Source organism: Citrus clementina, unplaced genomic scaffold (genome assembly GCF_000493195.1).
Source record: "Citrus clementina cultivar Clemenules unplaced genomic scaffold, Citrus_clementina_v1.0 scaffold_1, whole genome shotgun sequence".
NCBI lineage: Eukaryota > Viridiplantae > Streptophyta > Magnoliopsida > Sapindales > Rutaceae > Citrus > Citrus x clementina.
In genome coordinates, this window is record NW_006263303.1 from 9,988,010 (window position 1) to 10,002,867 (window position 14,858).

Consider the following 14,858-nt stretch of genomic DNA (forward strand, 5'->3'; position numbering starts at 1 on the left):
TTTCTTTTTCACTACTTCAAAAATTGTGAAATATTAAATAAGAAATATAAAATAGCTAATTTAGAGACCAAAGTCTTGTCTTCTTGACAAGTGTGTTTGTCTTGTCTTTTGAGAAGTTGACTTTTGTTCTTCGTTTCTTAATATTTTCTTAGTCGCTATATCGGTCTTCTATGAATTGTTTCAATTTTGTCACAAAAATGGCTGGTATGAGCACAGACACTGAGGGTTGACCTGAACAATTCTTATGCACGGTTTACTCTCGCTGAGGAGGAGGAAGGGGGGATTCTTGTGGCGGGTGCAGAGGATGATGACAGTGAGGCGCTGTTGGTGTATAAATATTAATGCTATTGGTGTCAATGTGCAAGTGTACACAACAAGTAATAAAGTGATGAGTATTTAAGATTGTCTCCACAGGGATTGTTGTTATTAGATTTGCTACAACAATCTTAACAATGCAGATTTTGTGCTAAAATAAAATAAAACAATTAATGAAACTAATATACTAATTAAATTAAAAACGCAATAAATAAAATGCAACAAAGTTAACTATCACGTTAAGCTCAAGGATAAAACTAATGGGAATATATAGTAGTTGAGTGAATAAACTCTCCTAATGGTCTTGACTATTTTCTAATGGTTAGCTCGGTTGCTACAGTATTTGCTACAATAGTGGGCAGAATCCTTATGTATCCTTAGCCGTCGCATGTTTGATATCTTATATCTATATGCAATCTAATAGTGATCAGTTGTTATGCCAACATAAGATATAGCATTACACGCTTAGGTTCTATTTACCCTACAAGGTGAATCCCTATATCTAGTTCATCACTAATTTTAGATTAAGCATGACCCTTTTGGAATAAGTTAAACTCAATCTAGGAAACTCAATCTAAAACCAAGTATTGCTCTTATATATTCCACTAAGATAGGCCATTTTGCGGCTCTCTCCTAACTTGTATCATTAAATGGGTGATCAACCGAAATAATGAATAAAAATAAATACTATCAAAACAAACTGCTAGAGCAAACATGCAGCAATACATATATTCAGTCAATAAACCATCAAAATTGTTTATCACTCAACCACAAATAAATTTAGTTCATGGTTTGTAAAAGAAAAATAAAGAACAAAGTTTCAGCCATGAAACACATCCCCATAAATAAATAGAAAACGAGAAAACAAGAGAAGAATAAGAAGGATTGAGCTCCCAATTGATTTCTGCCAATTCTCCTCTTGTGCAGTCCTTAATCTCTCTCTTGAATCTTGTTTTTCTCATTGGGTGACGGCTCCCCGTTTTCCTTATGATGTGTGCTTCTTTTATAGTTAAAAATAAGGGTAAACAGAAGCCTAGAGCGCGCAAAAATCAGATTAGGAAACTGCAAATTGCAATGTTGCAAGTATCCCGCGCGGGATTTTCTTTGTCGTTGTTCCAGGATTGCTACAACAATGGTTACAACAATGTTGCTACAGCAACGACTACAACAATTGCACTGTTCCAGATTTGTTTCAATTCTTTTATAGCTAAGTTCTTCCTCATTTTTGCAAGCCTATTGCATCAGCATTCCTTCCATGAATTATAAGCTTATGGAAACCTACAATTATGCACACAATTTAAGCACAAATTACTTTAAATTAAGCAAAACTCATTAAGACTAAACTAAAATGAATATTTATGCAAAATGTAACAAAAATGCAATAGAATTACATCATTTACTCTCTAAGTAATATTAATTTAAGTCTAAAAGTGCTATGATAACTCTCATTTCATAGAGTTATCACACCCTCAAACTTAAACTATTACTTGTCCTCAAGTAATGACAACAACACTAACACTTCAATCACACAGTCATGCAACAAATAACTTAACTTTATTATCAAATTTTCAAGAATTCTTCCACCCTCATATCACATTCTTAATCATGCAAAATAGCCTTAGCAGTTCAGTTTTAGACTTTGGCCTCATTCTGTCCAAAGTGTGTATGTGCCACTTTGATCAAATTCCAGAGGTGCTACAACATTACAGAGACATTGCATATAATTCAAAGGTAGAACACAAATATATTCACATATGGGGGAGCAGAAATCACAAATATACTCAAATTGTGCTACAACAATAATAATTTTTTTTTTCAGTTAAACCCTTCAATGCAACATTGAGCTTTCATGTGATTGCCTATCACTTGTAATGACGACACCCAATTACTCATTCAAAGTACATGTCAGAGTTGCTACATCAACGCATTCAGGATGTTATATCTAGGTCTTACCTTTGGACGCCTTTGACTCAAGGCTAAACATGGGGCTCATGAACAGACCGGGTTACTCAGTATCCTAGGCAGCAGACCTCTTTATTTTTTATTCCTTCATCACAATTTATTTTTGCTTTTTTTTATATATAATTGCTGCAGCACTGCTCATAACTCTTGTTGCCTTTGGACTCAAGTTTGCATATGGGGTGCATACTCAACCTTGGTTACTCAACAACTTAAACCATTTGAGTAGAATTTATTTCATAACAGGCACAGTCCAACAAAAAATTTCCCCAAAACTTGAGATATTTTCTATTTTTTTTTGTTTTCCTGGCTCTGCTACAGCATTCTCATAAAACTCAACCAAAGTCTAAGTGTCGGGACAAAATTTCAACCTCCATCTATAACTATCTCTACTTAGCATTCTCATAAATACTGAATAACACTCAATTTATCTTCATTAGGTTTTCAAATCCATACACAAATATTAAATAACAGAGCTTCATACAACACACAACACAAACATAAACACATGCACTCAGAAACACAACCTCCCAAACTTGAGTGGTGCTGTGTCCTTACAAGCACACAAAACAAAACCACATAAACCAGACATGCATACACTAAATAAAAGGACATGCAGAATGAATTAGAAAATTAAAACTAAATGAAAGAAAAGTTTGTGCAAAAAGAAGTAAGATAAACTAGCGTGTATGGGGTACTGCCCCATTGCTGGAAGCACTGCTACAGCATAGCCTGTAAATGATTACTTCTTATTTGATCCACTTCTCAAACGCTCCTTATCATAAAATCTTATCAATCTGTTTACTGCTGTAAAAGCAAGAAATGCCTCTATTGTTTGAGAGTCTTCTGTTATATGTCATGTTGTAAGTGGTGCTGCAGCAATTCCCTCATGCTCTTTTTGCCCACTTTTTTTTTTTTTTTTTTACTTGCTGCAATGTAACATAAAGACATAAAAAATTAGATGCACACTTAAAATAAAAAAAGACATTAAATAATTTAAAAGCTAAATTCAATGCCATAAAACTTGAAACAACTTCCCTTATTGGGTTGCCTCCCAATTATCGCTTGCTTTTAGGTCTTTTAGCCTGACCTTTCTTGTTTCCTCAACCTGGATCCTTCAAGAACCGATCATTCTTTAGGCTGTTCATATCATCTCCCATATAGTGCTTCACTCTCGGCCTATTAACCTTGAATTCTTGTTGGTCTGGAGTGAATTCCCTTTGCTGGATTTGCTCGTCAATTCTGAAGGGTTGCTTCTCCCCTGACCATGCTATGTTAGCTACTTCATGATCTTCATCATCAAGTTCTTCAAATGTTACAGCATTGATTTCTTCCTTACTGCAGCAACTGTGCAATCTCTCTGCTACAACAAAGTCCACAACACTGATAAAATTACAATCTTCAATCTCATCGGGACTCTTCATGACATCCAGCACATTGAATGTAACTTGTTGGTCATTCACCCTCATTGTTAATTCTCCTTTTTGAACATCAATTAAAGTTTTCCCATGGCTAAGAAAGGTCTCCTAGAATGATTGCCACTTCTTTGTCTGCCTCAAAGTCCAGCACAATGAAATCCACCGGAAAAATAAATTTATCCACCTTCACCAACACATCTTCAATATTTCCTTCTGGATATGCATGAGATCTGTCAGCAAGTTGTAAAGTCACTGTTGTTAGTCTACATTCACCAACTCCCAATTGCTTAAACACTGATAAAGGCATAAGATTGATGCTAGCCCCCAAATCACAAAGTGCTTTGCCATTGTATTTAGTGCCTATGGAGTAAGGGATTGTGAAGCTTCCTAGATCCTTAATCTTCTGCGGTATCTTACTCTGAAGTATTCGGCTACACTATTGTGTTAGAGCAATTGTCTCAAATTCTCCAAGTCTTCTTTTCTTTATCAAGATATCTTTAAAAAATTTCGAATAATTTGGCATTTGCTCTAGAGCTTCCACAAAAGGAATATTGATATGTAGTTGTTTCAGCACTCCCATGATTTTGCTGAACTGCTTATCTTGTTGCTGCTTCTGAAATCTTTGAGGGATGGGTGGTGGGTGCCTAAACTGTTGTGCTGCAACAGGTTGTGCATACTGCTTCTCTTTTGTCATGTTCTGGGTTGGTGCTACAGCCTCGTTATCCACAGGTGTTGGATCATTATTTTTGGCAAATGCCGCAGCTTGACTGCTCTCACCAGTGTGCTGTGAAGTGGAAGATTGTGACTCTTTTTCAATTTGCGTTTCTTTCTAGATTGAAGTGGGCTCAGCTCTTCTTTTTGGCACCCCAACGGGACTATGAACATCCTTTCCAGATCTCAAGTTAATCACTTTGTAGTGCTCTTTCCCTTCTCTTCTTGGGTCTTCTGTATTACTGGGTAAACTACCTTGAGGTCTGTTATCTAATACTGCAGCAAGCTGTCCAATTTGATTTTTCAAGTTTCTCAAATATACAGTATGACTTTGGACAACTGCTTCATTCTTCACAATATAATCCTTAATCAAACCTTCAAGGGAGCTGAGTTGATCATTGTTGATGTTTATTTTCTGTTGATTTTGTGGATAAAATCCAGGTGGTTAAGCAGGTCTGTTCTGTCTACTGAATGCTATAACAGGCTGATTCTTATTACTCTATGAAATGTTCGGGTGCTATCTTCATCCAGGGTTGTAAGTGTTTGAATATGGATTGTCTTGATTCTGTCTATTGAAGCTGCCCACATAATTGACTGAAGTTGGATTCCCAGGACAATTGTCGAATAAATGCCATTCTCCACAATAAACGCAAGACACATAAGAAATTTGGTTAACAGTTGCTGAAGCATTAGTCATAACCTTTACCATATTTGTTAATGAAGCTACTTGGGCTGAGAATGTTGTCAAGGCATCTACGTTATGGACTCCTGTTATTCCTCTTACTGCAACTTGTCTGGTTGATTACGACTGATAGTTATTGTTGGCTATCATTTCCAAAATTTCATAAGCCTCATTGTAAGACTTAGATAACAAGGCCCCATTTGCTGAAGCGTCCACCATCAATCTAGTGCTTGGGTTGAGATCATTATAGAAAGTTTCCAACTGTATGCAGCAAGGAATACCATGATGAGGACATTTTCTAAGTAACTCATTAAATCTCTCCCATGCGTCGCACAAGCTCTCATCTTCAAGTTGATGGAAAGATGTGATCGCGTTTCTCAATTTTGCATTCTTGGTTGGCGGGAAGTATTTCATCAAAAATTTGTCAGCCAAATCATTCCATGTAGTGATAGAATTTGGTGGTAGAGAATTCAACCATGCTTTTGCTCGATCTCTTAAAGAAAACGGGAAAAGTATGAGTCTCAATGCTTCCTGCGATGCTCCAGCAATCTTGAAAGCATCACTTACTTCTAAAAATAACTTAAGGTGTAGATGAGGATCTTCGGATGGAAAACCATTAAATTGTCCCACTGTTTGAAGCATTTAAAACATCACGGGTTTAAGTTCAAAATTATTAGCTTGAACGTCGGGTCTCACTATTCCCGGATGTATGGCTTGAGGAGTCAACACTGCGTAGTCTCGAATGGCTCTATCTTTATCGTTCGCCATGTGAATAATGTTGTTGTTCCCAGGTTGCCTTTGAACACATTGTCCATTCAGACCTTCATGTACATTGACTGGTTATATCCCCTCTCTATGGTTCAAGTTTCTCAAATCTTGCAAATCATCCATTGCTACAGCAGCTTGTAATTCTAGATGCTCTCTTCTCAATCTCCTTGCAGTTCTTTCAATTTCTGGATCAAACTGGAAGTCAACAGATTTATATTTGCGCATGCAAGGGTTGCTAGATCACATATGTCAACAAAATAAACAAATTAAAATAAAATAAAAAATTAGCACTGTTAAAACTAATTTCACAAATCACAATGAACAATCAATCCCGGCAACGGCGCCAAAAACTTGTTGGTGTATAAATATTAATGCTATTGGAATCAATGTGCAAATGTACACACACAAGTAATAAAGTGATGAGTATTTAAGATTGTCTCCACAGGGATTGTTGTTATTAGCTTTGCTACAACAATCTTAACAGTGCAGATTTTATGCTAAAATAAAATAAAATAATTAATGAAACTAATATACTAATTACATTAAAAACTCAATAAATAAAATGCAATAAAGTTAACTATCACGTCAAGCTCAAGGATAAAACTAATGGGAATATATAGTAGTTGAGTGAATAAACTCTCCTAATGGTCTTGACTATTTTCTAATGGTTAGCTCGGTTGCTACAGTATTTGCTACAATAGTGGGCAGAATCCTTATGTATCCTTAGCCGTCGCATGTTGGATATCTTATATCTATATGCAACCTAATAGTGATAAGTTGTTATGCCAACATAAGATATAGCATTACACGCTTAGGTTCTATTTACCCTACAAGGTGAAACCCTATGTCTAGTTCATCACTAATTTTAGATTAAGCATGACCCTTTTGGAATAAGTTAAACTCAATCTAGGAAACTCAATCTAAAACCAAGTATTGCTTTGATATGTTCCACTAAGATAGGCCATTTTGCGGCTCTCTCCTAACTTGTATCATTAAATGGGTGATCAACCAAAATAATGAATAAAAATAAATACTATCAAAATAATCTACTACAGTAAACATGCAACAATACATATATTCAGTCAATAAACCATCAAGATTGTTTATCACTGAACCATAAATAAATTTAGTTCATGGTTTGTAAAAGAAAAATAAAGAACAAAGTTTCAGCCATGAAACACATCCCCATAAATAAATAGAAAAAGAGAAAACAAGAGAAGAATAAGAAGGATTGAGCTCCCAATTGATTTTTGCCAATTCTCCTTTTGTGCAGCCCTTAATCTCTCTATTGAATCTTGTTTTTCTTTTGTTTCTTTGTGTTTTTCTCCTTGGGTGACGGCTCCCCGTTTTTCTTATGATGTGTGCTTCTTTTATAGTTGAAAATAAGGGTAAACGGAAGCCTAGGGCGTGCATAAATCAGATTAGGAAACTGCAAATCGCAATGCTACAAGTATCCTACGTGGAATTTTCTCTGTCGTTGTTCCAGGATTGCTACAGCAATGGCTACAAAAATGTTGCTACAGCAACGGCTTCAGCAACTGCACTGTTCCAGATTTGTTTCAATTCTTTTATAGCTAAGTTCTTCCTCATTTTTGCAAGCCTATTGCATCAGCATTCCTTCCATGAATTATAAGCTTATGGAAACCTACAATTATGCACACAATTTAAGCACGAATTACTTTAAATTAAGTAAAACTCATTAAGACTAAACTAAAATGAATATTTATGCAAAATATAACAAAAATGCAATAGAATCACATCATTTACTCTCTAAGTAATATTAATTTAAGTCTAAAAGTGCTATGATAACTCTTATTTCATAGAGTTATCAGGCGCCTAAAATTGATTTTCATTACTGCTTTGTGGGTAGGTTTTTTACGGACAAAGTGATTAACTTTCCAGCCATGAAGAACACCATGGCGTCATTATGGAGGCCTGACAGAGGTGTTTGTATTAAAGATTTATCGTCCACACTATTTCTCTTCAAATGTTTTCATGAAATTGACATCAAAAGAGTGATAGACTCGGGGCCGTGGACGTTTGATCAGCATATTGTCATTGTTCAGCGGCTGGAGATGGATGAACAACCTCAAAATGTCCCCTTATTTCATACGTCTTTTTGGATCCAAATCTACAATCTTCCTATCGGATTCCAATAAGAGAGGATCCTACAAAGTATTGGTAATTATGTGGGCAAGTTTGTGGAGTCGGACGAAAACAATCTTACAGGATATGGAGGAACTATATGAGGATTCGAGTATCCATTGATGTTAGGTAGCCTCTCAAGCGTAGGATGTGGCTCAAGAAAGTAGGTAGGGATTGGATGTGGGTGGATTTCAAAGATGAAAGATTGAACGTATTTTGCTTTCTATGTGGTCTTCTTGGGCATACAGCAAAGAATTGTCCATCTTTGTATGAGCAAACCACGGCTATTATAGCCAGGCCGTATGGCCATTGGATGAAGGCGCCTACACGAAGAAACTTGATGAACTCCAGCAACCGTTGGCTGCGCTCAAATCCACTAGGGGAGGAGGAGATGAAACTTGGAAATTGCACTAATTCCGTTGAGGTTATGGTAGTTGATTTGGAAGGTGCCGTGAAATCAGGCTTAAATGAAGGCAATAATAATGATAGGGGCAAAGCTAATGGGATTGTGGATAATATAGCAGGATCTCTACAATGCCTGACAAATCGTGGTCAACTGCTTGATAAAGGAAAGGATGTGGTAGTATCTCCTAAAGTTCTGGGTCAACTGCAGGAATATACTGAAGAGTTTAATTCGGGTATTATTATTACAGATGCTAAAAGGAGAAGGGCTCACAGTGCAGTACAGCATGAGTTGAGCTGTGATGAGGCTTAAAACACCCAAGTGATGGATAATGTGGTTGAGTCAAAAAATGGATTAGTGGTGGGTCCTGTTTCACAGGCCCACCGAGAACAATGAGTTCCATAAGTTGGAACTACCGTGGGCTGGGCCACCCACGGAAAGTTCAGGTGTCGATGGACTTGGTCAGAAATAAAAAGACGGATTTTCTCTTTTTAATGGAAACTTTATGTAGTCGAGAAAAATTAGAGAGTTTGAAGCTTAACTTAGGTTATGTTAATTTGTTTACAGTAAATAAAGTGGGCCGAAGTGGTGGGCTTGCCCTTAACTTGAAATTAGCTTACAAAGTTTAGCTGCTTAATTTTGGGCGTACTTTCATTGACGTTCAAGTTGAAAATGCAGAAGTTGGAAAATGGCGGTATACTGGGTTCTATGGCTTCCCTGAGATGAGTAGAAGGCGTGATTCATGGGAGCTACTTCGTTCTTTATCCTCGGTTTCCTCTTTACCTTGGATCTACATCAGTGATTTCAACGATCTTTTGCATATCAGTGAAAAATGGGACAGGTGTGAGCATCCAAATTGGAAGCTTAATGGGTTTCGAGCTGCTGTTTCGGACTTTGGATTGGTCGATTTAAGCATAGATGACTATCAATACACATGGGAGAGTTTTCGGGGCACGATTGACTGGGTGGAGGAGTGTTTGGATAGAGCTTTGGCTTTCAGCGCTTGGATTTCCCTTTTCCCGAGAGCTAGATTGCTGAGCTTGGAGGCTATGTGTTCCGATCACTTGCCAATTTTTCTGGACCCATTCCCGCAAACTCATTATCCTAGGATTAAACGATTCAGATTTGAGAATGTTTGGCTTCGTGAGCAGGATTGTGTGGAGGTTATTACAAAGAGTTGAGATTTATCAGTTGGTCTTTCAATTCAATCTAAACTTTCTCTTTATGAGGCTGAGCTTATGCATTAGGGTGGTCACCTTGCTTGTGATTTTATTAAACAACTAGCATCTTGCAAGCAAAAAATGGGGTCTCTTCAGGGGTGCCAATATTCAACAAGTTTGGCTGAATTTGTGGAAACACGGAAGCGTTATAATGAATTGTTACACAGCCATGAGGTGTTTTGGCAACAAAGGTCGAAGTCGTTATGGTTGAAGGAGGGAGACATGAACTCTCGGTATTTCAATTCCACTGCTTCTATAAGAAAAAAAAGAACACGATTGGGCGATTATAGAACAATTCTAGTCATTGGTGCACTAATTCGTCTGAGGTAAATTCTTTAGTTATGGAGTATTTCTCAAATTTGTACCACTCAGAAGGAAGTGCTAGTGAGGATATTTTATCCTGTGTTGCAACGAAGATTACAACGGAACAGAACTAGAATTTATTAGAGCCTTTCACGGCTATTGATGTTCGTGATGCACTCTTTAGCATGCACCCTGATAAGTCCCCAGGGCCGGATGGAATGAACCTTACCTTCTATGAGATGTTTTGGCACATTGTTGGAGGTGACGTGACTGTTGCGTGCTTGAGTTTCATTGATACATGTGAGTTCCTTGTTGGATTAAATGCTACTGCAATAGTGTTAATTCCAAAAAAATCTCAACCTGAGTATTTAACAGATTTACGACCAATAGCTTTGTGTAATATTCTTTATAAGATTGTGGCTAAGATGTTAGCTAATCGTATGAAAAGTGTTCTTAGCTCGATTATTTCAGAAAATCAAAGTGCTTTTGTGCCTGGGAGGGCCATTATTGATAATATCCTAACCTCGGCAGAGATTATGCATTATTTAAAGCGGGAGAGGCAAGGGAAGACATGGACTGCAGCTTTAAAAATTGACATGTCTAAGGTGTGTGATAGGATTGAGTGGGGTTATTTAAAGACTATGGTGTTGAAGTTGGGATTTGCCGAGAGATGGGTTAAGTTAATCCTTTTGTGTGTTTCTACTATCACTTATAAGGTTCTCCGAGGCAACGAGGAAGTGGGGCCTATCGTCCCTAGTAGAGGTTTGAGCCAAGGAGATCCTTTGTCTCCATATTTGTTCATCATTTGTGCGGAAGGGTTGAGTTTATTACTTCGAAAGCACGAGAGGGCAGGTTTAATGCATGGAGTTCGGTTGGCTAGGGGAGCTCCGATAGTGACTCATCTATTTTTTGCAGATGACCGTTTTCTTTTCTTTAAGGCAAATGCACAAGAGGCTCGGATCATAAAACAGTCATTGGCTATCTATGGGGTAGCCTCGGGTCAAGTGGTGAATTACAATAAATCATCGATATCCTTTAGTGCTAATGTTAGTGCTGCCGCGACTCAGCAAGTGTGCGACATTCTGAAGGTAGCAGTTAGTAGCAATCATGGATCCTATCTTGGCCTACCATCTTCTATTGGGTGAAACAAGAATGAGGCTTTTTGATTTATTCGTAACAAGGTTTTACGACATCTCCAAGGCTGGAATCAGAAGCTGTTATCTAGAGCGGGGAAAGAAATTCTATTGAAAATAGTTGCACAGGCAATGCCTAACTATGCAATGAATTTATATATTTTTTCGTTGGATCTTTGTCGAGAGCTAGAGAAAATGATGAACTCATTTTGGTGGGGTAATAATCGAAGTGGCAGCAGAGGGATAAATTGGATGCGGTGGGAGAAATTTTGTAAGCCTAAAGTTCATGGGGAAATTGGCTTTAAGCAGCTCCACTCTTTTAACATTGCGATGCTTGGAAAGCAAGGCTGGAGGCTTTTATCTAATCCCAATAGTTTGGTGGCGCGCATCCTTAGAGCTAGATACTACCCGCTGTCCTCTTTTGGTAAAGCTACTATGGGTAGCAACCCTAGCTACGCTTGGTGGTCTATTATGGCAGCACATACAGTGATTATCCAAGGTAGCGTATTCAAATCGGTAATGGATGTAAGACCACGATTGGGGGCTCTCCTTGGCTTCCAGATCTGGACCATGGTTATGTTACTACTCCCTGCCTGATGTAATAGAAAATGCTCCAGTAAGCAGCCTCATGATACTAGGGCAGTGCAACTGGGATTTGGATGTGCTGGCTGATATCTTCAATGACAGAGATTGAGATCTTATTACCCAAATTCCTCTGAGTAACAAAAGAGAGGAAGATGCCTGGTACTGGTCTACTAATGCTAGAGGGGCACGATTGGTTATGGGGCTGTAATTCGTAATTCTGAGGGTGAATTTATAGCTGCAAGGAGTAATTGGCTTATTGGCAGTTTTGGTGCTCTAGAGGCTGAAGCTATTGGCGTGCAAGAGATACTCAGTTGGCTCAAGGGGTTACCCTTCCTTCCTGTTATTATTGAAATGGATAGCTTACAAGTTTTCACTGCTTTAACTATGGCTAGTTTTAGTCCTAATGGTTTTAGTCTTATTATTGATGATTGTAGAGCATTAGTTTAATCTTTAGGAGATGTTACTTTCTCTTTTGTTAGGAGAACTTCGCCAGTCATTCTGTTGCTAGGGTGGGGGGTTCTTTGTCAGGTCCGGGAGAGTGGAGGCATGTTCCCCCTCCTTGGTTGGTTTACCAGTTATCGATTTAATGAAGTTCTTGTTTCCCTAAAAAAAAAAAGAAATATTAGATTACAAGTTTACTATTATATTTTTACAAAACTAATTATTTTATTCTATTTTCATCAATTGATCAGTTAGTTGACTAATAAAATATTAATTTTATCTTTGAAAGAATGTACACAAATAGGATATAAAATATTAAATTTATAGGCTTATATGGATTATTTTTTGCTAGTTTGTATTTTAAAGGAAACATTACAAATTCTGCCTTAGATATAAGTTAGAAACACTTGTACCCAAATTTAAATGGGTTGTCATTCCTACTCACTTTAAATTTAAAAGCAATAGACTTAATCCCTTGAAACAATTTAAGTTATTTTTCAATGAAGTAGTCTTCAATATTGCCCCTAATCATCAATTAAGTTATTTTACAAACCGTAAACATCCATTAAAATGAAATATTATGTATGTATTGTGAAAACACTTTATTTATATATATTGAATTAATTACCTAATTTACCTTATTTTTTATTTTTTATTTTCATATTTTCTTGGCTTAAAAATTGAAAAATGTAAACAAATTGGGCATATAGTATTTGAAGCTTTGATGAAGCTTATTTTATGTGTTATCAATGAGAGAATATTTTATCTTATGCGAGAAATAAAATTAATATATAATCCATGATGTGATCAAGGTGGAATATAAAAAAATTATCTTTTTTAGAAAAAATAAAAAAAATGCCAATTTTTTTAAAAAAAAACTAGGTAATTAACTTATCAAGAACAATATTGTCATATCACACACAAAAAATATTTCATTTTGATGGATATTTACGGGTTGTAAAATAACTTAAATCGATTAGGGACAATATCAATATTTTAATTGTAAAAGTACTTAAATTGTTAATGTAAGAGGGTTAACTATAGCATTTTTAAAGTTGAAGGAGGCAGGTTTCATAGCCCATTTAAGTTTGAGTGTAAGTGTTTCTAACTTATATTTGAGGGATGAATTTATAGTTTTCTTAGATATTGAATTTGTAATATTTAATACTTTGCATTTTTTTGACAAAAATTTTTGTTTAAAGGATAAAATTAATTTTTTATTAGTAAACTTACTAGTCAACTAATAGTACTAACAGAATTTTGATTTTTTTTCAAACTTTTGAAATTAAAATCACAGTATGATATGGAGAAAGCATTCCACATTGAAAAAGTAAAGTTAGTATTGTTATAAAAAAATTATAAAAAATCCAAAAGCCGACCAAAAAAAAAAAAGAAATGTCCAATAAAAACTTTCTGCATGAAATGAGTTAAGTCCATTCTCCAAAAGAATGACCTAGGTACTTAGAAAGAATTTTATGTAAATCACCTAAGCACAAAAATCGACAAAACACCTAAGGGCGTTATTACACAATGATTTAGGTTTATTATCTACAAAAATGACTTATGTACTTAGAAAGCATTCTTTGTAGATTGGATAAAGGGAATAATGTACAAAAAAGAATAAATGTATCATTATTGTAGAGATTAGATCTAGATCCATATAATGTACTTCATGTAAACAACTTATCAAACATACATTCTACAGAAAAAGCCTATGAGCCATTAAACATTTTATGAAATGCGCCTATGAGTAAACAAGTGTGCTATAGAATGAGCCTACAGGTCAATAAAAATTCTATGGAATGAGCTTACAGGCCAAAAATATATTCTACAAACTACACTTATAGGGTAAACATTCATTTCACACAATGAGCCAACGATCTAACATATATTCTACAGAATGAGCCTACAGGCCAATAAACATTCTGTGAAATGTGCCTACATGCCAAAAAATATTCTATGGAATAAGTCTGTAGACCAATAAATATTCTATAGGGAAAAAATAAATTCTATAGAATGCGCCTGCAAGACAAATATACATTTTATAAAATAAGTCTACACGTAAACAAACATTCTGCGAAATGAGTCTGTAGGCAAACAAACATTTTACATGATGTACTTATAGGCAAACTTTTACAAATGCGGCTACGAGCAAATTTTGTTCGAAAAATGCCATAGGCCCATTCTCCAAAAGATTGGATTAAGACCAATTACTTAGAAAATATTCTAAGTGCCTACAGGCAAAGACTTTGCAAAAATTCAATAATGAGTGATATTACGGGGTAGGCAGAATTGAACTGAACCTGTCAAAAATTTGGTTTAATTCGGCTTTTCGGTTTCACTTCAATATTTTATAATTAAAATATTGAATGAATTAATTAGAAACCGAACTGATTGATTTGCTTAAGTTTTTGGTTCAAAATTTTAAAACCGTTACCAGGCAAAATCTAAAGAAAATTTTGTAATTTTCACATAATACATACATGCACATATAGTTGCCAAGGCTAGTTTTCTACTAAATATTCAAACCTTAAACCTAAGTTGAAGTTGTTGCCACTGCCGACTACAAAATTGCTAAAATAAATAACTATCTTTGCTTCCTTCTGGCTTAATGAATTGCTGTCGTTGCCAACTGAATCATGATCTACCAGACATTGCTCCTAAGGAAAATCAACATAACGATCAACTATAGATCTACATAAACAACTATAGATTTACAAAAGTGACTTAGGTACTTGGAAACATTTCTAAGTAAATGGCGTGTCTAAAAAACTC

General features: G+C 35.9%; 1 protein-coding gene and 1 non-coding gene across 2 annotated transcripts; one reads left to right on the forward strand and one right to left on the reverse strand.

Moving 5' to 3' along the window:
- Positions 1-3,786: 3,786 nt before the first annotated feature.
- LOC112095622 lies at positions 3,787-4,802 on the reverse strand. The gene is made up of 4 exons (XM_024177728.1): positions 4,779-4,802; positions 4,558-4,689; positions 4,267-4,476; positions 3,787-4,110 (listed from the first exon to the last, which is right to left on the reverse strand). The coding sequence occupies exons 1-4, from the start codon at positions 4,800-4,802 to the stop codon at positions 3,787-3,789; spliced, it is 690 nt and encodes a 229-aa protein (XP_024033496.1).
- Positions 4,803-5,362: 560 nt separating this feature from the next.
- Positions 5,363-5,469, forward strand: LOC112095996. Its single transcript, XR_002904156.1, has one exon. It is a non-coding gene; the product is annotated as a small nucleolar RNA R71 (small nucleolar RNA).
- The last annotated feature ends 9,389 nt before the right edge of the window (positions 5,470-14,858 follow it).